At 36.1% G+C, this 25,570-nt stretch overlaps 1 protein-coding gene and 1 pseudogene across 1 annotated transcript in view; both read left to right on the top strand.

Moving 5' to 3' along the window:
• Ulk4 (unc-51 like kinase 4) overlaps positions 1-25,570 on the top strand; it is a 501,941-nt gene that overhangs the window by 14,562 nt on the left and 461,809 nt on the right. The window contains exons 4-12 of the mRNA XM_076869315.2: positions 1,693-1,832; positions 6,701-6,863; positions 11,017-11,118; positions 11,666-11,749; positions 13,455-13,530; positions 16,644-16,736; positions 22,716-22,831; positions 22,971-23,040; positions 23,745-23,841. Of these exons, the coding sequence (XP_076725430.2) occupies positions 1,693-1,832; positions 6,701-6,863; positions 11,017-11,118; positions 11,666-11,749; positions 13,455-13,530; positions 16,644-16,736; positions 22,716-22,831; positions 22,971-23,040; positions 23,745-23,841 (941 nt within the window). The remainder of the gene's footprint in view (positions 1-1,692; positions 1,833-6,700; positions 6,864-11,016; positions 11,119-11,665; positions 11,750-13,454; positions 13,531-16,643; positions 16,737-22,715; positions 22,832-22,970; positions 23,041-23,744; positions 23,842-25,570) is intronic.
• LOC143379225 (amidophosphoribosyltransferase pseudogene) lies at positions 17,183-20,429 on the top strand (annotated as a pseudogene).

Here is a 25,570-nt window from a genome sequence, read left to right as displayed (position 1 = left end):
GCATCACCGCTGAGCTATATCCCCAACTCCTGTTGCTTTTTAAAAATCATCTATTATAGATATTATTATGTTAATTTGAAAAGCTATTGCTTGATGAATATTAGGGAAGGGCAAAAGATAAAAGATGTTTGGTAAAAGGAAAGATTGTATAAAAGTTTATTTGGAGTTTACTTTGTTATTAAATTACCTGTATAGAAACTTGATATTTTAAAGTGATGATTAACTTGTCAAGCAAGTTTTCACAATAAATAAAAATAAACACTAGATGTTAGCTAGTTTTAATTAGCTAATACATTCATAAAGCAGTTATCCTTTGGCTTTATGAAAAGGATACTTGCACTTTATAAGAAATGAAGCAATGTGGGAAAATTACAGAGATGAACCAACAATTCTCACTCCTTGACAATGGAAATGTAGCTGTTTACACAATGTTCTGGGACTACATACAGGGAGGAAGGTGAATGAATACATTTTATCTGGACTTTTAGCCTTAACATTTTGAGTTTAACAGAAAAAAAACTAATAAGCATCACCATTGGTGTACTTTATACCTTGATTAGTAATAAAGGATCATTGAATATTGATGTAATGTGATTGATTATTTGCATTATGAATTTTGCCTGTCGGCAGTCAGAATTTATAAAACTTAAAACCAAATTACTGGGGCTGGGGATGTGGCTCAAGTGGTAGCACGCTCGCCTGGCATGCGTGCGGCCCGGGTTCGATTCTCAGCACCACGTACAAACAAGGATGTTGTGTCCGCCGATAACTAAAAAATAAAAATAAAAATTCTCTCTCTACTCTCTCTTTTAAAAAAAAAAAAAAAAAAAAAAAAAAAACCAAATTACTTTTAGGGCTAATTTGTATTTTTCTGAGTCAATGTGAGGGGGTCATGGTGGGATTACCTTCATAGACGTACACACTGACAACGTGATCAGGGGATACCCCTAATGTTATTTTGACTTCAGCTGTTTGTTTCTGACCCCTGACCAGGTATAATATCCTATTTTAAATTATGCCAATGTTGGGGTTGGTTCCTCATCCACCAAAAGAAAATAAACCCAGAATACCTTTTCTTTCCATCATAGTCATTCTGATTAAACTTTCACATGCCAGCTGAGACACTCCTTTATCAGAACTTGACTCCTTTTATAATCTTGATGCTTTAATTAAAAGTTTGCCCCTGGCACTTAGATAAGAGGCAGGACTGGCACCTTTGAAGGATAGAACAGTAGAATTCACAGTGTCTTTGGCTTTTTGTCTCAATGGTGCCCAGTAAGGGATGGGACAGCCACATTAGGGAGGGTGTCATCCTTTTTGCCATACAGTGCTTTGTGGAATGTGACCTGATGCTGCATGTGAGTAAACGAGCCTAAGCTTTGTATGTTTAAGTGTACAGTTTGGGGTTAATGTTTAATTTTTGCAGCTGTTTATTTCCTAGGGGATTTGAGGGGATTATCCTCTTATCCATTTGCTGACTTAATACCATCCTTCCAGGTGCCCCCTGGGACTGACTCTGGGATATGGTCACAGACATTGTTTACAGTGCAAACCCACTATGTCCACAACTAGTCTATCAGGGTTTACTGTTTTAATCATATTTTAATGCTTGCTGTCAGCCAGTATTGAACTTCTCAGAGACTTTGTGATGTTGGTGGGTTAAAATGGATGATTTTAATCAACTTATTACAGGTGGTTCCTTAGAAACAGTTATTGCTCAAGATGAAAACCTCCCAGAAGATGTTGTAAGAGACTTTGGGATTGACCTGATTACTGGATTATATCATCTTCATAAACTTGGCATTCTCTTTTGTGACATTTCTCCTGGGAAGGTAATTTATGAGTTTTGATTTCCTAATGGCTTTTGTCTCAATTTAGAGTGCTTTTTTCAAAGGTGTTACTTTTTTAAATGAAAGAAAATATGTAGTACTACATTTTAGCGGCCTATTTAAGTAGTTTTTGGAATGTTAAGGCTCTCTCCCTTTCAGAGGTCTTTGAGTAAGTGCTTATTGCCACTGAGGTATATTGTAAATTATGAACCCAATAGGTAAGATAAGACTTTTAGTTCTTAAATTATAGTACACATTTATGAGCCATTATTTTAGCTTGGCAATGGCATTCTTGGCAGTATGTAGGTGATTCCTTATATCATGGATCAAATATTTTCTTTCTTGGTAAAACTGATTCCCATAACTAAATGTTCTTCAATGTGAGTCATGAAACCTGCTTAGTTTGAGTTGCAGTCAATTTTTAAAAATTAATTAGGTATATATGACAGCAAATGCATTTTGATTCATTGTACACGATGGCAGCACAACTTTTCATTTCTCTGGTTGTATATGATGTAGCGTTAGACTATATTTGCAGTCATATATGTACCTAGGGTAATAATGTTCATCTTATTCCACCATCTTTCCTGCCCCCATACCCCCTCACCTCTCCTCCCTCCACTTTGCCCAATCAAAATTCCTCCATTTTTCCTCTCCCCTCTCCCCCCGCCCCACCCCACATGCCATTATGGATCAGCATCCACTTATCAGAGAACATTTGGCCTTTGTTTTTTTAGGATTGGCTTACTTTGCTTAGCATGATATTCTCCAACTCCATCCATTTACCTGCAAATGCCATATGTTATTCTCTTTAAATGCTGAGTAATATTCCATTGTGTATATATACCACAGTTTCTTTATCCATTCATCTATTGAAGAGCATCTGGATTGGTTACACAGTTTAGCTATTGTGAATTGAGCTGCTGTAAGCATTAATGTGGCTGTGTCACTGTAGTACGCCGATTTGAAGTTCTTTGGGTATAGACTGAAGATTAGGATAGTTGGGTCAAATGGTGGTTTCATTCCAAGTTTTCTAAGAAATCTCCATACTGCTTTCCAGAGTGGTGAGTTGCAGTCAATTTTGTCACAGAAGCTATGTGATCCTGGACAAATCACCCTGCTTCTCTCTGCCTTAGTTTCCTTCTTTGTGATATGTAGATAAATATTTTCAGAGTAGTTAAAAGGATTGTATTGTATCTAGGTTAAACTTCTAGGGTGCTTTCTGGCAGGTGTGTGTCCAAAATCAATGGCAGCTATTACTGTTTTATAAGTATAGGTCTGGAGGAATTGCACAAGTTACAAGACTGAGGTTTCTTTATGCTAATGAAGAGAAAAGCTGAATATTTCATTTTAATTTTATTTTAGTAGGCCATCTGTATAAGAAGATAATTAAACCTGAAAAGAGAACTTCATGAAACTTTAACATGCAAAGAAGTTCTAGTTTGAATTATTCATATGCTTACCCCAAGCCTGTAGCCACCCAACTGTCATTGCTGAAAACAGCTATTGACAGCGTGCAAATGCATGGGTGTGGCTGTGTTTCAGTAACTTTATTTAGGGATTCTGAAATTTGAATTTCATAGAATTTTCACGTGTCAAATATTCTTTTGATTTTTTTTTTTTAATCCACTTGGAAATGTTAAACTACTTGGGTCATAGCTGTGAAAAACCAGGCAGTGGCTGTATTTGGACCAGAGAATGGGAGTTTAATGAATTTTATCGGCTGTTGTCTAAAATTCAGGCTGATTTATTAAGTAATGGGTGCTCTAGAGCAAGAGTTGGGAAAGGTTGAGCAGGATTCCTGTCTGTTAATAAAGTTTTATTTGAACACAGCCCTACACAATTCTTTAATAAACATCTACTTAGTAGCTGGGACAAAGATACTATGGTTTGCCAGTGGTTCTCAAAGTGTGTTCCTTATGGGCTGGGGATGTGGCTCAAGCGGTAGCGCGCCCTGGGGAACAAGGCTTCAACGCATGAGCTTTTGGGAAATATTTAAGATCTAAACCATAGAGGGATTCAAGATGGTAGATTAGAAAACTGCATTCCTAGTTGCTCTGTGGCTCAGACTTCAAGAAGGGAGAGTACTGCTTCATAGTGAGGTGGGTGAAAGGGATTTCCTAAAATTCAATATTGGCCAGTAAGAGTATCTTGGAAGTTCAGAAATCTTGAGAATGAAAGGAACATCTAGATACAGGAGGCATTTAGAACCCCAAATGTACAAGAATAAAAAACAACTGACACATTATAATTAAAACATCTTATAGGATAAGGATAGAATTTTAAAAGTCTCGCGAGAAATAGGCCATAGAGGCAGGCCAAAAGAATGATTTCTGGTTTCTGAGCACAAACTCTAAAAGCCAGGATGGCTTAGGATGATGGTTGTGTATTACATGCGTGTGTGTGTAAATTGGATTTAACAGATATCAGTGGTATGTTTCATCCAACAACTGAATATACTTCCTTCTCAGTGACTTGCTCCAAAAATAGATTATATTTTAGGCTACAAGGCAATTCTTAGCAAATACAAAAAATGATATAATTCCTTGAATCTTATCAGATAATAATGGAATGAAATTTGAAATAAACACCCAAAAACCCTACAGAAACTAGATAACCACATGGATATTGAATAATACTCTTTTGAATGATGAATGGGTGATAGAAGGAATCGGGAGAAATTAAAGTCTTAGACCTAAATGAGAATAGAGGTACAACATACTAGAAACTCTGGGACACTGTGGAGGCAATTTTAAGAGGAAAGTTTACAGCTTATGAGTGTCTACATAAATAAGAAAATCAGAAGAGCCCAAACTAACAACCTAATGATACGTCTTAAGGCCATTGCAAAAGAAGAAACCAATTCCAAAACCTGTAAAAAGGAAGGAAATAATTAAGATCAGAGCTGAAGTAGAGAATAAAACAATAAATCAATGAAATCAAGAGTTGGATTTTTGAAAAGATAAACAAGATTGAGTAGCCCTTATCCAACCTAGCCAAAAGAAAGAGAAGACCCAAATTAAAATTACACATGAAATAGAAATCTGGAGGATCATTATGGACTATTTTGGAAATTCCAGTAAGCTGGGAAATCTAGAAGACATGGATGTTTCTAGACATGTGGCCTGCCAAGATTGAATGGAGAAGACATAGAAAACGTAAACAGAACAGTAACTAATAATGAAGTAGCAGTAATGAAAAGCCTTCCAGCAAAGCAAATCCCAGTATCCAATGGATCTTCAGCTGAATTCTAGATTTTTAAAGAACTAATGTCAATGTTCCTCATATTATTCCACTAAATAGGGATGGGACACTTAAAAAAAATTCATACTACGAAGCCAGTATATCTTACCAAAACAAGGTAAGGAAACATCAAGGAAAGAAAACTCAAATACCCCTAACTTAAATGCAAAAATTCTTAATACAATATTAGCAAAATGTGTACAACACATTAAGATTGTACATCAAAACCAAGTTTTATTCCAGAGATGCAAGGATGGTTTAACATACACAAAGTAATAAATGTAACTCATCACACAGAATTAAGGACAGAAATTGGTCATCTAAATAGATGCAGAGAAGAGCATTAAAGAAACTAGGGATAGGCCTGGGGTTGTGGCTCAGGTAGAGCGTTTGCCTACCACTGTGTGAGGCACTGGGTTTGGTTCTTAGCACCACATAAAAATATATATTGTGTTCACCTAGAACTGAAAAATATTAAAGAAACTAAAGCTAGAGGAAATCTCCAACATTACAAAGGCTGTAAATATAAAACCCAAAACCAACCTTATAGTGAATGAGGAAAAACTGAAAGCATTTTCTTTAAAATCTGGAAAAATACAAGGATGTTCATTATTACTACTTTTAAATGGTGCTAGAAATTCTAGGTAGGACAATTGGGCAAGAAAAGGAAGAGATAAAAATAGGAAAGAAAAGAGTGAAATTATTACTGTTGCAGATGAAATGATCCTATACTTAGGAGGTTCAAAGAAATCCACCAGAAGATTGATAGAGCTAATTTAGCCAAGTGGCAGTTTATAGAATTGATATGAAAATCAATAGCTTTCCTACATACCAATAATGAATATGCTGATAAATCAAAAAAACAATTTCATTCACAATAGCCTTAAACAAAACAACAAAAAACAAAAACCTAGGAATAAATCAAGGAGGTGAAAGACCTCTATAGTGAAAACTATAGGACACTGAAGCAAGAAATTGAAGACTCATGAAGATGGGAAATCTTCCCATGCTCATGGACAGGCAGAATTAATATTATTAAAGGTCCATACATCAAAAGCAATATACAGATTCAATTCAATCTTCATCAAAATACCAATAACATTCTTCACAGAACTAGAAATAAAAAAAAAGTCCTAAGATTCACTTGGAATAGTAAGACCCAGAACAGTCAAAGCAATTCGAAGCCAAAAAAAGCAATCTGGAGCTATCACAATACCCGATTTGAAAACCTACAGAATGGGAGAAAAATCTTTGGTGCTATTCTTCTACAGACTATTAATATCCAGAATATGTAAAGACCTCAAAATGTTCAACATGGAAAAAAATGAATTAAATAGACACTTCTTAAATATAATATACATTGTACTTTATTTACCAAAAGTCTGAGGTTTCCCCTGTGGTTATATGGTATCTGAGAATGGCCAATTCTATTAAAATGGATGATTCTATTAAAATGTATTAAAAATGTTGTATTTTTCAATAGCTTCTTTAAAAAATTTTTAGCATTTTTGAGTTGTGATGAATTAAGAAAGCCAACTCTGAAAGTCTGTAGTGCAATTATAAGAGGTACTAATAGATATGCAAATTAAATTGAACTTGTTTCTAGAAACGTATTTTGATCTTTATAGATACTCTTGGAAGGGCCTGGCACTTTGAAGTTTAGCAATTTTTGCTTGGCGAAAGTGGAAGGTGAAAATTTGGAAGAATTCTTTGCCTTGGTGGCAGCAGAAGAAGGAGGAGGTGACAGTGGGGAAAATATGCTGAAGAAAAGCATGAAAAATAGAGTCAAAGGTATGTGGACTTGGAGAGCTTAAAGATCATAATAATTCTTGGGCCACCCAAGGTTTGTGTTTAGGAGATGGTGTTAGTCTTGTGTTATAAACAAATCACATATTGAAAATAGAAACTACTGGAAGAAACCTGGACATGGGTATAGCTTTGTCCATGGATTACAGATTTCCTTTTGGATCCAATATTTTTAGGCGTGAGAAGCCTCTAATGCTATGTGCTAATTGATGTGTTACCAGCCACTCATTAGAACAGAGAAGGGACTCTTCCAGCTCTTTAGAACAGTGCCTGGCACACTGTGGTCAGTAGGTATACTTCAATATCATTAAGTGACTTATCTTCTCCATTTGGGACAGATTTCTAGGGGGTGTATTCTTGGTAGGTTACTTTGGCAATGAAATGGGGCTGGGGTGTTAAAATTACTGTACCTAAGGGAGAGTTGAAATGATATTTCTATTTATTTTTCTTTGTAGTATGAGAGATCAAAGGGCTTCATGCATACTAGTCAAGTGCTCTGCCAGTAACTTGCATCCCCAGCCCTTGAAGTGCTATTTCTTCTACCTTTTGGTAGAAATGGTGAAGATCTCTCCTCAAATTCCATGTACAGGTACCTGAGACTGGGGCCGTTGAAGCTCTATGATACCTGCTGTGCCATCAGTTAAGTTGGGTGCTTGGGCTTGGCAGCCATGTGCCCTAGGGATGAGAGAGATGAGGGAAAAGTATGGAGAATAGCAGGATAATTGTAGTCACCATAAATGTAACCAAAGAAAATTTAACTATTAGAGCCAGTCTTATAGAGGAAAAATTTCACACCAACATCGCAGCTTTTAGGAACCTCAATTAGCTTTCCATAGAATGACCAGCACTCTATGAAGATAACTATTGTGGCTATATTAGTAGAATATTGAGTTCTGAGTTAAGATTTTATTATAGAAACCAAGAAAGGTTATTTCAGGAATGTATATTTGAAATATTCCCCTTTAGTAAGCGGAAGAGAGCTGTGTGAAGTATAGAAGTTCTGGCAGTGATGCTAGCACAGTCCTTGTGATAGGTCATGCAGTGGAGAATCAGTCCTTGCCTCTGTGGGCTGTCCATGTCGTAGCCAACTCGCCTTCACATTCTCTGATAATAAGCAAAACCACTTCTCTTTGGAGCTTTTGATAATTTACAATTTAAGTATGGTGATGAGCAAGGCACATGAAATAACTTGACTTTTGACCTATGCAGGTGACTGGGTGTTGTGGTGGGGTTGTCAGTTGGTCAGCAGCGGTGTATAACCATCAAGAATCTGTTAATAGTGAAGCTGATGTTATGAATGGAAAGCTTTGGATGGTCTGTATAAAGGTAGCATTGCAAAGAGCTTCTAAAAGGACACCTGGATTCTCATTCTGACTCACTCCTCACTGCGTAACCTTGAGAATAACGTCATAGCTTCTAGGATTTAATTTCCTGTTGATCATGGGTCCCAAACTTCAGGAACTGGAGGGTTATGTGAATGAATGAAATGGCCCAGTTTAAGAGGAGGAGGAGATTATGTTGAGCTGGACTCACTCAGTTCTGCCCTGGATCGGTGTTGATTGATTGAGAGAAGCTGGGAATTTGAGTTGATTGATGAAATGAGTTTCAAGTTTAGAATCTCCTTCCTACAGTTTAAAGTTTGGGTTTCCAGATCATCTGCCTATTTGCTTCTCTATTCTTGTGATGCCCCTAAAAGTATGCCTTATTCTTCAACTACAGGGAACATGATTAACCAAGGTCTCCTGTTCCTTGAGGGGCTTTGACATGGACAGCCTGTTTTTGTTCTGAGGCCATGCTCCCCAGAAGCCACAACCAGCATGGCAGGCTACTAATGCAGGCCTGTTTCTGTGAGATGGTCTGATGCCAGTGTTGGTTCAGGGATTCTTGATGACTTTCTGAACCCCTCTCAGACTGTGTGGTATTTCACTTGGGGGTCCATTATACACTGCTGTCTGACCAACTACCCTTAACTTAGAGCTTCCTGTAATACTTTCCTTGCACTGTTGATTTTTGACTTGGTGTCTGCTTCTTGGAAGACCTCAACTACCCCATCCCCCATGACTCCCTACCCCCTTTTTTTTTGTGAGGGGTGGGGTTGCAGTGCTGGAGACCAAACCCTAGGACCTTGTGCATGCCAGGGTAGTGCTTTACCTCCGAACTACATCCCCAGCCCTCACTACCTTTTGCCTTACATTCTATTAAAACAACATGCTTACAGTTTTCCTGCACACATCAGATGGTTGCTCCCATATGTCCCTTTTCCTTAGTTTCCCCCTGTTCTTTTCTGCCTTCAGCTTTTTCCCAGATGACTTCTTTTCTTCTTTGTCTAAGATTTTATTGGACCAAGTATTTAAGTATTGGTTGTTTTCTTTCATAGTATTCTATGCAGTTTATCATTGAATTTACACACACACACACACACACACACACACACACACACACACATTTATTTATTTTACCTGTTTGATCATGAATGTAGGGACTTCATATTCTTTTATTAATGTCTTTGATAATTTCATGTTTATTAATTTGACATTTAGACATGTTGTAGGTCCTAGGAATACAATGTGAATAAACGGGTAAAAACCTTGGTGCTCACTGAACTTATATTTCTAGTGGCAAAAGATACATAGTCATTCACATTTAACAAATATTAATGAAGAACCTATTAAGTGCTGTGCAGGGTGCCTGAGTATCCCAAGGGTCCAATTTATCTCTGTTTCCTCAGCATCTAAGGTGGGCAAATACGTCCTTTATAATGTTGAAGGAGTTTGTGTATGAAATGTGACAGCATACCAAGAAAGTTCCTTGGGAGAACTGTGAAACCACACCTAGGAACACATAAGGCTGCTGTTGTGGCTGTAGTAAGCCGTGGAGGTAAAATGTGCTGGAAAGTTTACCTGAGTAGAATTTTGTTTCTGAATAATTGATTATTTCATGGGGAGAACATTCTCACTGGGGGTTGGGAGGTGGAGTGGATAGAGTATACACCAGGTAGAGATGAGAATATCCACCAACATCAGGGTGTTGGTGTTGGTGGTGGTTCTGACTGCCCAGCTGTGACTTGTGGGATTATGAATACGCCTATAACATCTCTCATTAGTGAATAAAGGAACTTTAGGCTCTATCGTGGTGTTTCTGTGTAAGGCTAAACTTGTATGAAGTATATATTATACACGTAAGTGCCACTCATCAAATGTTCCCCATTCTCCTGGATATGTGGTAGGACTGCATCTTCTCCCCAGCCAAATCCACCAAGGTTTGAGCAGAAGCCAGCCAAATCACTTGGAGGTGGGAATTTTAAGAGCCAGTGTGTAATTTGCTAATTCTTTTTTCCCTGCCTCCATAACTGAGGATGTATGGGTTGAGATGGAGCCTCCATCAGCCTGGGTTTTTGACTGTGAGGATCAGAGTCCTTCAGTTGACTTGTGATGGACAAGGATTTTAACAAGTACCTTCATTGTTAAGCCAGTAGAATTTTGGGTTATGGAGGCTGTCCAACAACCTTTTTAAATTATAATGGTATAATGAAGGTTTTTTTTCTTTTGACTATATAAATTATTAAAAAGTATGTGTGTATAAAAACTGAAAGTTCCATGCCTCTCACTTAGGAGAATTTTTAAAATCTTATATATATCCTTTGCAAAATGTAATCTCAACAAACATGGGGCTGCAGTTTTAGCTCAGTGGTAGAGTGCTTGCCTACCACGTGTGAGGTGGGCACTAGGTTCAATCCTCAGCACCACATAAAAGTAAATAAAATATAAAGGTATTGTGTTCATCTATTACTTAAAAACAATATTTTTTTAGTTGTAGTTGGATACAATATCTTTAATTAATTTTTATGTAGCGCTGAGGATTGAACCCAGGGCCTTGCCCATGGTAGGCGAGTGCTCTACCGCTGAGCCACAACCCCAGCCCTGATAACTAAAAAATTAAAAACAACAACAACAACAACAAAAAACAAAACTGCCTAGACTATTGAAAAAAATTAAACATTTTAAAAAGGCGAAATACACATGAAGTTTTTATTCATGCATATTTTCTTCCTGTCTTCTACATCTCACTAGTTCTCTCCCAGGTTGAGTGGGTATAATACAAATGACTAACGGAGTTGTTCTGTATACTTTGTTTTTAGGATCTCCTATCTATACAGCACCAGAGGTTATGAGGGGTACTGACTTCTCTGTCACCAGTGATCTCTGGTCTTTGGGCTGCCTGCTTTATGAAATGTTTTCAGGTGATTACTTTCTGGTTTAATATAAAATCAAGGTTAGACTACAACAAATAAATAAAAAGCAGGTTAATTCTCTAGTTTGCAAATATTTTATCTATAAGATATCAAAAAGCTGGTTTTATTGTTTTTGTATATACCCATTTTGGCTGAATTGCTTGATACTTAGGTGTATATAGGTTTTAGAAATTTTTTGACACGTAGGTAATCATGATAGTAATCTAGAATATCAAAATGTGTCTATTAAAAATTGATTGTTAGTAGAAATTCTTGTAAAGGTGCCTTGTGACAGAATTAAGATCTGTTGAGTAGCCCATGAAACCCTTGGATCATGGTAGTGATCTATATGTGATGATTTTATATGTTGGTTAGAATAATAAATTTTGAATTAGAAGTATAAAAAGATACCATGTGCTTGATGTATGTATTAGGTATTCATAGATAGTACTTGTTTTTCTCTATAAATTGTATATTTCTAAAGTATTTGTAGTTGAGATAAGTTTAGAATTGGTGATAGCAAACTGTTTAATTTTGCAAGTTTATGTGATTTCAGGAAAACCTCCATTCTTCTCAGAAAGTGTTTCAGAATTAATTGAAAAGATTTTATATGAAGATCCTTTACCACCTATTCCAAAAGGTAAGATTTCAAAAAAGTGCAGTTAATTTATACCTTATACTGAGTGTATCTTTCCCCAAGTCTGCTTTACTGATGCATAAACTTCAAAAGTATTTTACAAATGATCCCAAGTTAATAGTTTTTTCTTTGCCATTTTTTTGATATTAAAATTGAAAAGAAAGTATTACTAAGTTTTATTTAAAAACATGAATTTTGTTCTCTTATAAGAAAACAGATTTAAAGATTTAAGAATTATCATACCTGTTTCTTGACTGTACTACTTAATTTGTATTCATGTCTCATATGATTATTTCTGTGTCGTGTTTCTATAGAACACATCAGGTGATGATTATCTGTCCTTAGCTGGATGAATAGTAATGCTATCCTGAGAAATTTAAAAAATCTTTAAAATTAGATATCATTGTATTTAAAAAATGCTGGAACTTTAATTATACAAATATGGCTGACATAACAATCTACCATTCATTTTAAGAAATGAAAAATAAAACATTATTAAATAAGTTGATCTTAAGACACATTTGAATATAGGATTGGACAAATATTTGTTGAATATTTAAAAGAAAAATTTCCGAAGCAATGAATGGAGTAAATAGAAATGCAGAATACTTTTGATATTTCTAGAATTATCTTAGGTGGAAAAAATAAAAATCTTGATACCTTGAAAATAGTCTTTCTAGAATTCATCTATTCCTCCCATGCTCCCCTTCCCTACCCCACTATGAGTTGGCCTTTGGGGTGGGAGGGAAATGAAGGGGGCAGGGGATTAGCAAGGATGGTGGAATGTGATGGACGTCATTATACAAAGTACATGTATGAAGACATGAATTTGTGTTGACGTACTTTATGTACAACCAGAGATATGAAAAATTGGGCTGTATACATGTAATAAGAATTATAATGCATTCTGCTGTCATTTATTTTTTAAAAAAGTCAATTAAAAATAGTCTTAGAAGATCAAATTTTTTTTTAATAAGTATTTTCTGGTATAACTTATAGGTTTTCTTGTGGGGAAGAGAAATCTGAAAAAGTATTAGGGGTCAGGTCACGCTATCACAAGTGGCCCAAGCTTAATTATTGAGGTGATCTTCATCAAACTTGGGCCGCAGTGCATAGTGGTTCCATCTAAATTGATTGCCTTGTCTCAGGGGTGTTTGGCTATTGTCTTAGATCATTTCTTTTTACCATAAACTGATGAATTGTCCATAATTTAATGCCCATCTAACTAAAAAGACAAAATTATGAGATTAATGAAATTGGCCGGTCTTATAAATTTGCAGTGTTAATTATTTCCCTGTTCACAAACTTGGAAATAAAGAAGTCATTACAAGTAGTTTAATGATAGTGTATTTGTAAAGCAAGTTTGGTCAGGGTAGGAGACCTTCTGAGAATAAGGCTTAACCAATTGCAGAAGGCAGAAGCATCAGTGTAAGGTTGGTGACTTTTAATGAGGTTGTTTGTTGGTAAAAGGAAGTTTAAAGGTTAGGTAAGACTTAGTTTTTGAGATTCATTATTTCGTATGATCTAGAAGTTTGGTACCTTTGTGCTGTGTACCTCCCCTGTCCTGCCCCATTAAATGGAGGCTGTAATTTTCTCTTAAAAATACTTTGTAGGCTTCAGTTACTATTACTTTAAATATTCTGATGTAGGCTTAAAATATTATGCATTCATTACTTTTCACTTTTTCTTTTTGGAAATTTGCTTATAGATTCTTCACTTCCTAAAGCATCTTCAGATTTTATTAATTTGCTTAATGGGTTACTTCAAAAAGACCCTCAGAAAAGGTATGAACCGTTTTTAACATGAATGATTGTATAATCTTTTTTTCTGACATACTTTTAAAATAGTGCTGTTCTTAATATTTAAATAACTATTCAAATTATTAAATAATTATTCAAACTTTGTTTTTAAGAAGTTTGACTTTGGATTGCATTTTCTCACTTTATAAGAGTTTTTAATCATGAGGTATTTCTAGTCAGTTTCTTTTTTCATGAATTAAATAGTTGCCAGGGTAGGGGTGTGTAGCTCCAGGGTAGACTGCTTACCTAGCATGCAGGAGGCCCTATGTTCCATCACCAGCATCATGTTTTAAAAAAAAAAAAAAATTGCCTGGTAAGTTGATACATTATTTTCTTATGACTCCCAGACCCAAGGAGTACACTTCTTTCCATTGTATGTTGCTGAAAGTGTTAGAGACTATAGAACTAGGAATGATGCTGTCAAGAGAGTTAATTCTAAGTGACATTTCAATGTGATGTCTTTTATAATAATCCTATCATAATGAAGATAGCACTGAAAAGGATAATAGGCATATGGTGAATTTTTGGAGTTTCAGTGATGGTCAAGAAGTTAAAAATTGTTATAGTACTAGGTCAGAGAGGCTGGGGAGTCTCCTTAGTTTGAAAGTGTGTATGGGAGCATGGAGCCCAGGGAACCCAAGGTCTTGTGTGTGCTAGCTAAGTGCTGTACCACTGAGCTACATCACCAGCCCAAGAGCAATTATTTTTCTGGTTCTGCCACTTGATAGGTGGGAGTTAGGGGGAGGGTTTAGTTAAGTATTTGTTCTCTTTCTGGGTATAAAATGGGGAATGTTTAGTATAGCATGTAAAATAATTCCCTATTTTTATCAAATGTATGAAAAACACTGTAGAAGGAGAAGCAAATTCTTCTATAAGCTGTAGGACTAAACCTCTTTTGCTTATATTAGAATACTTTAGGATTGGTGTTATTTTGGTGGCTAACTTTTCAGGCAGGTTTTTTTTTTTTTTTTTATTGTACCTTTATTTTTACAATTCATGTGATGCTGAGGATCGAACTCAGGGCCTTGCACGTGCCAGGCAAGTGCTCTGCCACTGAGCCACAACTCCAACCCTCAGGCATTTTTTGATAGGATATAAATATAGAGATTTATACTCAGTGCTCTGTATCTGTAGGTTCTGCATCTATAAATCCAATCAAATGCAAATTGAAAATATCAATTTTAAAATATGTATTAGCCAGGCACGGTGGCACATGCCTGTAATCCCAAGCATGGAGGCTGAGGCAGGACGATTGCAAGTTCAAAGCCAGTCTTAACAACTTAGGGAGGCCCTAAACAACTCTAAATAAAATATAACAAAGGGCTGTGGATGTGGCTCAGTGGTTGAACACCCTGGGTTCAATCCTTAGTACTGGGGGAAAAAAATGTGTAATAATCATGTATAGACCTTGTTTTTGTGAGTAGCTCCTAAATAATACAGTATAACTAACTATATGTACATGGTATTTATATTATGTTTGGTATGATAAGTAATCTAGAGATGATTTACAGTGTAGAAGGGGATGTGTGTAGGTGGTATGCAAATATGTCATTTCATAGTAAGAAATTTGAGTATCCTTGCATTTTTGGGGTATGTTGGTGGGATGATCCCAGAACCAATCCCCCAAAGACACTGGGGGACAGCTATATTTAGGATGGTATATCTGCAAATGCTTACATTTATATTATATAATTTTTCTTGTATACTGTTTTTACTTAATACTACTCCATAACCAACTATTTTCTCTCATGGTATATTATGGAATCTTTTTCCCAAATTAATAGATATATATATCTGCTTAGTCATTTAAAGTGGCTGAAGAATGTAGGTGCAATAATATATAATAGACATTTAGAGTGCTTCTTGATTTAGAATATTATAATAACCGGACTGGATATCGCTCTGGGTTTTTTGAGGGTGTCCACTTGAGCAAAGATCTTTGTATAAATTTCTCAAAGCAGGATCGCTCAGTCTGGGAGCATTAGAAGTTTGGTACACTTGCTACATTTACGCTACCAGCAACAGTATGTTAGTAGACTCCTTGCCTACCACCTTCATCTACAGTAGGCTTGCTTAATTTTTTAGGTGTTTGCTAATCTTATGGATAAAAAATCAATTTTACTTTATTGACCATTTTTATTTCTCTAGTAAATTATAAGTACCCTTTGCGTGGAGCTGGGGTTGTGGCTCAGTGGTAGAGTGCTTGCCTAGCATGTGCGATGCTCTGGGTTTGATCCTCAGCACCACATAAAAATAAATAAATAAAACAAAGGTATTGTGTCCAACTACAAATAAAAAAATATTTTAAAAAAGAACCGTTTGTGTAAAAGGATATTATTATATGTAGTTGCAAATTCTTTTAATATTTTTGTTTTACTTTTAATCAAAGTGATTTTATTTAAATAGATATTTTGAAAAATTTGAAAATTTAAAAAATTATTTGTTTTTAATTTTCAGTCAGGCTTAACTTTTCTCAATCTAGTGAGTTTAAATCAGTAGTAACATTTGATTCTTTGAAATTGGATCTGTGTTTTAGATAAGCCTAAAGTCACTTTAGTGTAAGTGAACAAGCTAGATATGATTTTGAGTCCTAATTAGGGGTGTGACTGTATATAGTTAAGAAACAGATATTCCTATTTCTGAATAGGAAAGGTTAAGTTCCCCGACTGAAAAGTCCCAAATAGCAGGGTAACTAAATTAATCTTGCTTTTCTTGGGATATAATGGGTGACAGAATTATAGATGGATAATATCTGACATATTTACTTTAAAATTGCAAATTGATTGACTCCCTTTCTAGACTGGTTGGGACACCTGAAATATTTTCATCCAGCTCAATGTAATGTGAAACCTGAGACTTGTAATTCCTAGTTTCATTATGTACTATTTAAAGCTTCTGAAATATTTCTTCTGACTTTGTTGTCTAAGAGGTTAATTGAGTTCTGAAATGAAACGGTAAACTGTAAAGCAATTTCAAAGGTACATTTGTATGATGTTTACAAATTATAAAATCTGATGTTATATATAATTGGGAAATGCCCTAGGAATTCTCTATGGTACATCATGCTAAAATGGAACTTTAATATTTGTTTTATCAAGATTAACTTGGACAGGATTACTGCAGCATTCATTTTGGAAGAATGCTTTCACTAGAGAAGACCAGGAATCCAACATGGAGGGTTTCAGCTTCAGGTACTGTAAACTTATTTTTTGTGCTTGGAGTGTAGTTATTGAACATATGTGCCCCTTACTATTCTAATGATGCAATATCAGTGACCTGAATTTTTGTGCTTTCATAGAGAAAATAGAGCATTTGTATAATTCAGGGTTGCTTAATGAGTTCAGTCATATTTTTGTGTTCTTGACTTTGCTCATTTTCTGACCAGTTTTATTTTTTATTTCAATTAGTGATGTACTATAGTGGTTATCAGTCCTGCTCGCCAAACATACCTGGCTTCCTGCCTTCCAAGTACATGGTAGAAAGCCATTTCCCCTTTTAAGTTAGGTGTGGTCATATGACTTGATTTGGCTGATGTGAGTAGAAGTAATGTTACTTCTGTATAGAAACTTCAAGAACTAATGTGTGATTGGCCGTGTTTCTTCTTTCTGCTGGTGTAATCTGGAAGGAAAACGTCAACATGAAGTTTCTGTCAGCCTGGCTCTTGAGTAATAGTGATATACTTGGCGTTCCTGCCAACCTTCAATGACTGCACATTAGTGAGATGCAAAGTAGTGAGATTCTAAGCCACCCAGATTTAGTGTTTGGATATAACCATTGCATCACCTAGCTCATCCTGCCTAATGTACTTCATGTTTATTATAAAATCCTCTTAGCCTCGGACACTTAGCAATTGAGGTGTTTGGAGAAGAGCAATGTGTGAAAAGTAGCTGAATAGGGAGAAAGTCTTACTTGACTAGCTTCCCCCATCCCCAACTCATTTGCTGGTGAAAGATTGTCTGCTTATTTTTAATCTTGGCAGATTTAGTATACTGTGCAGAGAAGCGAGAATTCTATTTATAATTTCTCCCAAACTTGAATTTCTGTGATCCAGTGGGCATCAACTATGTTCTCATTATTGTATTAGGCGCTCTGGAGCCACAGAACTTCGAGTTACAGCTTCCACCTTCCATTTGCTTATAATCTGGCACAGAGTTGGCATTATAGAAGAAAGATGCATCAGCAGAGTGGGCTCTGGTTTTTGTTAGTGTCAGCAAGACTAGGACACCTCTGATCCTTAGTTCATCATTTCTGAAACGAGTGGAGTTATTACTTTACCCAGAGAGTTGTAGAGGGAGAAATGAGAGACTGAAAAATGAAAGCACTTTGAAAAATAAAGACTATAATAATAGCTACTGTTAATTTTCTGCTGTATCTTAGCATCCTTTTTTGTTCATTGGATGAATATTTAGATCTGACTTGAAGAAATGAGCTAATGTAACTTATTGTTAAATGTGTTGTTTCTTTTCATCTATTTTGTTTTCATCTATTTAGAAAAGTTTGTTAATCAACCAATGAAGGATTTTTATGTTAATTACAAGTTTCTTACATAGCCAATCATGTCCTCTGCAAATAGCGGTAGTTTTATTTCTTCCTTTTTTTATTTTCATACCTATTGCATTTGCTAGAACTTTTCTAGTGAGATATTAAATCAGGAATGATGAAAGTGGAAATCCTTGGCTGGTTTCTGGGGTTAGGGTGAAAGCATTCGGTCTTTTCTCTGATAGGTATGATGTTAGCTGGAGATTTTTAAAATTGCCCTTTTTCAGTTTAAATGTAATCAACTGCTTTTTCTGTGTAATTTCCTATGATTGTATGGCTTTCTTTTTTCTTTTTTTTTTGATGCTCTTGCTCTGATGGATTAGATTAATTGGTCTTCAAATATCCAGCCACTCTTATCCTTCCAGAGTAGACCCCTTAGCCATAGTATATAGTAGTTTTTATGTCTTGCTGGATGTCTTTGAATTTAAGAGGTGGGAGGAAGTAGTGGGAGGGAGGAAGCAGAGTAAGAGGGATTTGTCGCATTTTCTTGGGGGTCCTAGCTCTCCAACAGAGAAAAGGGTTCTCCTTTTTTAGAGTTTCAGGCACTGGCCAGTATCTGCTTTTGTCCCCAATAAGCTGTTGCAGGATTACCTGGAGGCTGGGTAGGACACAGGGGAAAAGAGAAACAAGAGGGGATTTCCTCTGCTGCCTTCTTAGGAATTCCCTTTTCCGTTCCTTGGAACAGAAATAGAGGGCTTTGGTCTATAGTGCCAGCCTCTGAGGTTCTAGGGCCGTGCAGGCAGCTGTTTGGTCCTAGTACCTTGGCTGCAGCGGCGAGCTCCTCCACGTGCTTTCAGCAGCGACCCAGAGCTGGAGGAATTGGGGATTCGTGAGGAATGCGGTGTGTTCGGGTGCATAGCTTCTGGAGAGTGGCCCACGCAGCTAGATGTGCCACATGTGATCACTCTGGGACTCGTGGGGCTGCAACACTGTGGCCAGGAGAGTGCTGGTATTGTGACCAGTGATGGGAGTTCTGTGCCAACATTCAAAATGCATAAGGGAATGGGTCTTGTAAATCATGTTTTTACTGAAGACAATTTGAAGAAATTGTATGTTTCAAATCTTGGCATTGGACACACGAGGTATGCCACTACAGGAAACTGTGAATTAGAAAATTGTCAGCCCTTTGTTGTTGAAACACTTCACAGGAAAATAGCTGTGGCACATAATGGCGAATTGGTGAATGCTGCTGATTAAGGAAAAAGCTTCTGCGTCATGGTGTTGGTCTGTCCACCAGCTCTGATAGTGAGATGATAACCCAGTTACTGGCATATACCCCTCCTCAGGAACAAGATGACACCCCAGACTGGGTAGCAAGGATTAAAAACTTAATGAAGGAAGTACCCACAGCATACTCCCTGCTTATAATGCACAGAGATGTTATTTACGCAGTATGGGATCCTTACGGAAATCATCCTCTAGGCATTGGTCAACTTATTCCAGTTTCTGATATAAATGACAAAGAGAAAAAAGCATCGGAAACAGAAGGATGGGTTGTGTCTTCAGAATCTTGTAGCTTTTTATCTATTGGTGCAAGAAATTACCGTGAAGTTTTGCCTGGAGAAATTGTGGAAATATCCAGACATAATGTCCGAACTCTTGATGTCATATCAAGGTCTGAAGGAAACCCGGTGGCTTTTTGTATCTTTGAATGTTTATTTTGCAAGACCAGATAGTATGTTTGAAGACCAAATGGTTTATACGGTAAGATACCGTTGTGGTCAACAGCTGGCAATTGAAGCACCTGTGGATGCAGATTTGGTTAGCACTGTTCCGGAATCTGCTACACCTGCTGCTCTTGGTTACGCAGGAAAGTATGGACTTTCCTATGTGGAGGTGCTGTGTAAAAACCGGTATGTTGGAAGAACTTTCATTCAGCCAAACATGAGGTTAAGACAACTTGGTGTTGCCAACAAATTTGGAGTGTTGTTGGACAACTTTAAAGGCAAAAGAATTGTTCTTATAGATGATTCAATTGTGAGAGGCAATACCATCTCACCTATAATAAAATCACTCAAAGAATCGGGTGTAAAAGAGGTACACCTTCAAGTAGCTTCCCCACCAATTAGATACCCATGCTTCATGGGAATCAACATTCCCATAAAAGAAGACCTTATTGCCAATAAACCAGAATTTGATCGTCTTGCAGAATATTTAGGAGCAAACAGTGTTGTATATCAGTAGAAGGACTCGTTTCATCTGTACAAGAAGGAATAAAATTTAAAAAACAGAAAAAGAATGATATTATGATTCAAGAAAATGGAAATGGTTTGGAATGTTTTGAAAATGATGGTCATTGTACAGCTTGTCTCACTGGAAAATACCCTGTGGAACTGGAAGGGTAGTGGGAAGGGGCAGATATGTTGCTGAAGGTAGAAAATTGGTCAAGGAGTGAAGTGGTTACATCTTACTGTTTTTCTCAGTTGGTAAAATATATAATGCCACATGCTTGTGTTTTCCTTTATGTTTTGAGAGTTTTTTTTTTTCTGTAAAGGGTACCAAAGTGCTATAATTGAACCTTGCTAATTACATGTTGTACAACCTGTGGTATTCTTTTCTAAAAGGCATTGGCTAGCCATTTCTACCTGCAGAGAAGGCAGGTGGTAAATGGCATTCGCCAAGTCCATGCTTCAAGGGTTAGTGAGAGGTTAAACTAAGATAGGAGCTGTGATTCGAGCAGGTCAAGTGAGTTCATAACAACATTTCATACCAAGTTTGAATCCATCATATCCCATAGTTGTCTAGCTTCTACAGTTCTGGCTGTAGTTACAACCTTGGCTTCTCTGTCTAACTTTAGACAACTCTTTGGGAAAAATAAAAATAAAAACAGTATCCCCACCTACACAAAGAGGTACTTATAATTATTAAGAATTGAGTGTCAAGACTTCTGGTGCTTAGAGCCATCAGTTCACTCCTAAATTTTAAGATAGTTCACAATCATTAGCTTTTGAAAAGCGAATGGTTATTAACCTTTTTAAAATTAGTTTGCAATTGAGATTTCATTATGATGGAGGGAGATATGATTTGGCAGATCCGTGCCATCTCTCTGAGATCCCTCAAGAATGTTTGTAAAAATGTGTGGGGAAAAAATTCTACATTTGACTAGAAAATATTATCCATAATATTTAGTGCCCTAACAATATCATCCCAGCAGGTAACTTAGTACATTTTGAAAAAAACAATAATTTTTAAAAGTTCACTGAGCCTTTCTTGGGGGGGAGGGATACTAGGGATTGAACCCTGGAGCTCTTAACTACTGAGCCACAACCCCAGCCTTTTTATTTTCTGTTTTGAGGCAGGGTGTCAAAGAGTTGATTAGGGCCTCTCTGAATTGCTAAGCCTGGCCTTGAACTTCCGATCCTCCTGTCTCAGCTTTCCAAGCCGCTGGGATTACAGGCATATATGTGTATCCATATACATATGATGAATTAAGTGATCAAACAGAACATAGTAGGGGCCAATTTTGTTTAATGATGAAAGAGAAGATTACTTTTTTGGATTTAGAATACCCATACGCAAGCATCAACTTAGTTACTTTTTCCTACTTTGTTTTTTTCTTATAACTCATATTTAGAAGATTGAGATGATTTGCTTACCAACTCCTGTTTATATAAGATTTTTAAAACATAAACAAGTTTCTGTGTTATCATCATTTGGTGTATATAGTGTCCAAATCCATTTAGAAATTTAATATTTATTAGTAACTAAAATTGTTTGTCTGCCCTTGCTCTATAGTCCCATGTGTTTTATTTTGACAGGTCGAGATAAAATGTTGTAGAACTTTAATATGTTGGTAGCATCTGAACCCTGTGATAGTGACACAGGCAAACTGGTATTTCAAAGCCCTGGGACCATTCCAGCACATGTAGCCTCTTGTCTTAAATGCATTCCCCATAGAAGCATGGAGGAGGTGAGACCTGTGGGTCACTTTTGAAATGGCCGTACTTAAATTTGATTTTCAAAAATAAGACTCAGGGAAAGTATTAAACCAAAATCTCTGATTGACTTTGTTTTCCATAGTTTTTAAATTTTGTTTTATTGAAATGCTTTTATAAAGGAAAACAATACTGTGACCATTTGGTGTTTTTAGAGCTTTATTGTTATACATAGTAGTATTTGGGTTCATGCTAACAAACTCATGTGCATGGAAATCAATTTTAGTTCATGATCTCCCCTTTTTCCCTCCCCCTTACAAATTTCTTGATATTTCTCCATCATGGCTTTTTATTTTACAAGTTCTGAAGTTTGAATTAAATCACAATTAAAAAAAAAAAAGAAGAAATAGAGGGCTTTTCTTTGTACCTTGCTGCCTTCGAGTGCAGGCCAGGCAACTGAAAAGGAAAAATAATGGGAAATTCATTGTTGGGTTTAGTTACTGCTTTAGTGTTATCTTAGTCTGCTTGCTACCATTCATTTTTCAGGGAGAGGGTTATAGACATCTGGGTACAATACTTTGTATATAGAAAGTGCTCACTTTAACTACCTGGTGAAAAATATTGCTTTTCTAACTATGACTTTCCAAATGTCATGCGTAATTTAATTACTTTTTTTTTTTTTTCAACCTTGTGCTCTGCACATAAAACTGTTGAGTTTGAATAAGTTTGTGTTGATTTTCTCCTCTTGATTGGCAGAAATGTGATGGAGTGTTCAGAACCACAAGATTCCAAGGAGTTTTTGCAGAACCCTCAGAATGGACAAGCGAAGGGGCAGAAGGGTAGCCAACGGCTAAGCCAATCTTTCAGACTTGGTGAGCTTTCATTCCAGCACATTCATATTGCTTTGGATTCAATTTCCCTAATTTCAGTCTTGGCTTTCTTTTCAAATATCTGTTCTCTACTCATGATACTTTTATTCCTTTTGCATGATACCTTGTTTTTCTGTTTTAGAAAATCCAACTGAGTTGCGGCCGAAGAATACTGTTGGGGGTCAATTGAATGAATCCATATTTCTTCTTAGGTATGTGAAGTCCCAAAACGGGGGATCAGTGAGAGATAAGTTTTCTTAAAGCACTTGCTGCCCTGCTGGCAAACCATGTTACACAGAGGTGAAGAACACGGATATTAATTCTAGATTCCACTTTTCACTCTCCATTTTCAAGGTTGTAGTTAAATGATGGCCAGGAATCTAGATTTTGCTATGAATTTTAAAAACTGCTTTTCCTATTTGTAAGATCAAAGCCTTTTCATTTTGTATTTTAATTTCAAATAAAAATGAATTTAAATTTTCAGAAGTCAAGCTATTTTATTTTTTTGGTGGTACTGGGAATTGAATATAGGGGCCCTTTATTGAAATATAGCTAAATATTTTCCATCCTTTGTAGAATCTTTGACCTATTATGTTAATCCTGCCTGTACTGGCAGACATTTAAAAAAATTATAAAATGAATGTTTTGAAGTTTCTAGCTTAAAAAAAAAAAAGCTATATCACAGAAGCTGCAAATGAAAGAAATGATAAATTATCCAGAAATTGCTTTGATAACAGTTACAAAAATTATAGCATATAAACACAAATTACAGTTTAAAATTTTGGGAGATCATATGTAACCATCATGTTCTACCAGTTTTCATGGTATGTGCGTTGCTCCCCACCCCCCAGAAAATACTAAGCAGCAGATAAATTTTGTGAAATCTGAATAATGTTGAATTACATCTATTTTCCAGTTCTCGTCCTACTCCAAGAACAAGCACTGCAGTGGGATTGAGTCCTGGTGAGGATATGACTCACAACTCACCCCAGAAGACCTCTCCTTTGACCAAGGTGAGCAGTAACAGAATCTTTTCTATATAAGACATAGAAGCTCAGAAAAAAATAATTGCAAATTGATATTTGAACTATGTTCATAATTGCAAGGTTTATAATAATTATTTTCTGTGATTATTTTTTTTTTCTAGTAGCTACTCTAAAGGAAATATCCCATTTTGTTGCTTCTTAGTTGTTGTTCTGGTAATGGCTTTGTGTATGCGTGTGTGTGTGGGTGGTAGTGGTAGTGAGGATCGAATTGAGGGTGCTCTACCAGGGACCTATATCCCCAGCCATTTTTATTTTGAAACAGGGTCTTGCCAAATTTCCCAGGCTGGTTGTGAACTCTGGATCCTCCTGCCTCAGCCTTCCTGATTGCTGGGTTTACAGCCAGGGACCATCCTTGGTAGCAGCTTTATTGAGATAAAATTGACCTGGGATAAAAGTAACCCATGTCAAGTGTACAAATCATGGTCTTTAAGCATATTCAGAGTTATTCAACCATTACCCCAGTGAATTTTAAGAACTGCTTCATCATCCTATGAAGAAATCCTGTAGCAGTCCTCTCCTGATTATTCCCCTCTCTTATCCTAGGACACCACTTATGTACCTTTTTTCTAAATTTTTTATTCTGGAAATTTCATATAAATGAAATCATATAATATGTGGTCTTTTATGACCAGCACACTTAACTTTGTTTTCTTGAGCTCTTTTCACTCCCTTCGGGGCACAGCCCCTCGTGGTCTGATTTGTGTATTCTTGATAGTGATGTTGAGAATCTTTTCATGTGGTCATTGCCCACTCATCCATCTATCTTAAGAGAAATGTGTATTCCAATCCTTTGTTCATTTTTTATTGGGTTATTTATCTTTATTATTGAGTTCTAATTGTTGACATATTCTAGATGTGTGATTTGTAAACTTTTTCTCCCATTCTGTAGATTGTCTTTTCACTTTCTTGATAGTATCTTTGAAGCACAAAAGTTTTTAGTTTTGATGTAGTCCAGTTAGTCTTTTTTGTGTATCTATTGCTTGTGCTTTAGACAGCATATCTAAGAAACCATTGCCTCCTCCAGGGTCAGAGAGGTTTGTGCTTATGCTGTTTTCTAATAACTTTTTTACATATAGGTCTTTGATCCATTGAGTTAGTTTTCTTATATGTCAGGAGGTGTGTGTGTGGTGGGGAGTCCAGCTTTACTGTTTTGCATTTGGATGTCACCACCACTTAGTTGAAAGATTCTTTTCTTGTGTTGACATCTTTTGGGAGATCAGTTGACAGCATGTATATAGATTTATTTCTGGACTCTCTTCCAGAAATAATGGAATAATGTTTTTTTGGTTGAATGTGCCAGATGGTTATTGTAGAGAATCATCACTTTATTGAATATTCAAGCAATAATTGTATAACTATTTGTGTTTTATGATTTTTAAGTGATACTTTTTATTCAGTTAAAAGTTATGGAAAACTTGAAAAATGTCAGAACAAAGAAAATAGAAAAATCACCTAAAATCTCATTACCCAGAGTAAACATTTGTAATTTCAGTTAGATACACATGTGTATTTTCAAAGGAACAGAGTTATAACTTAATTTTTTCATACAATGATTTTGATCTCATTGCAGTAATTGATCACTTAGTAATAACATATTTGTGCATATATTCAGTTTACCTGTAGGAAATTAATTTTTACATATAAATGTTCTAATTGATCTACCTAACAACTTTTATATTTCTAGTAATCCTTCAGT

The sequence above is a fragment of the Callospermophilus lateralis genome, chromosome 1 (assembly GCF_048772815.1).
Source record: "Callospermophilus lateralis isolate mCalLat2 chromosome 1, mCalLat2.hap1, whole genome shotgun sequence".
Lineage (NCBI taxonomy): Eukaryota > Metazoa > Chordata > Mammalia > Rodentia > Sciuridae > Callospermophilus > Callospermophilus lateralis.
Note: the sequence above shows the minus strand (reverse complement) of the source record. Positions and strands in the feature narration are given on the sequence as shown.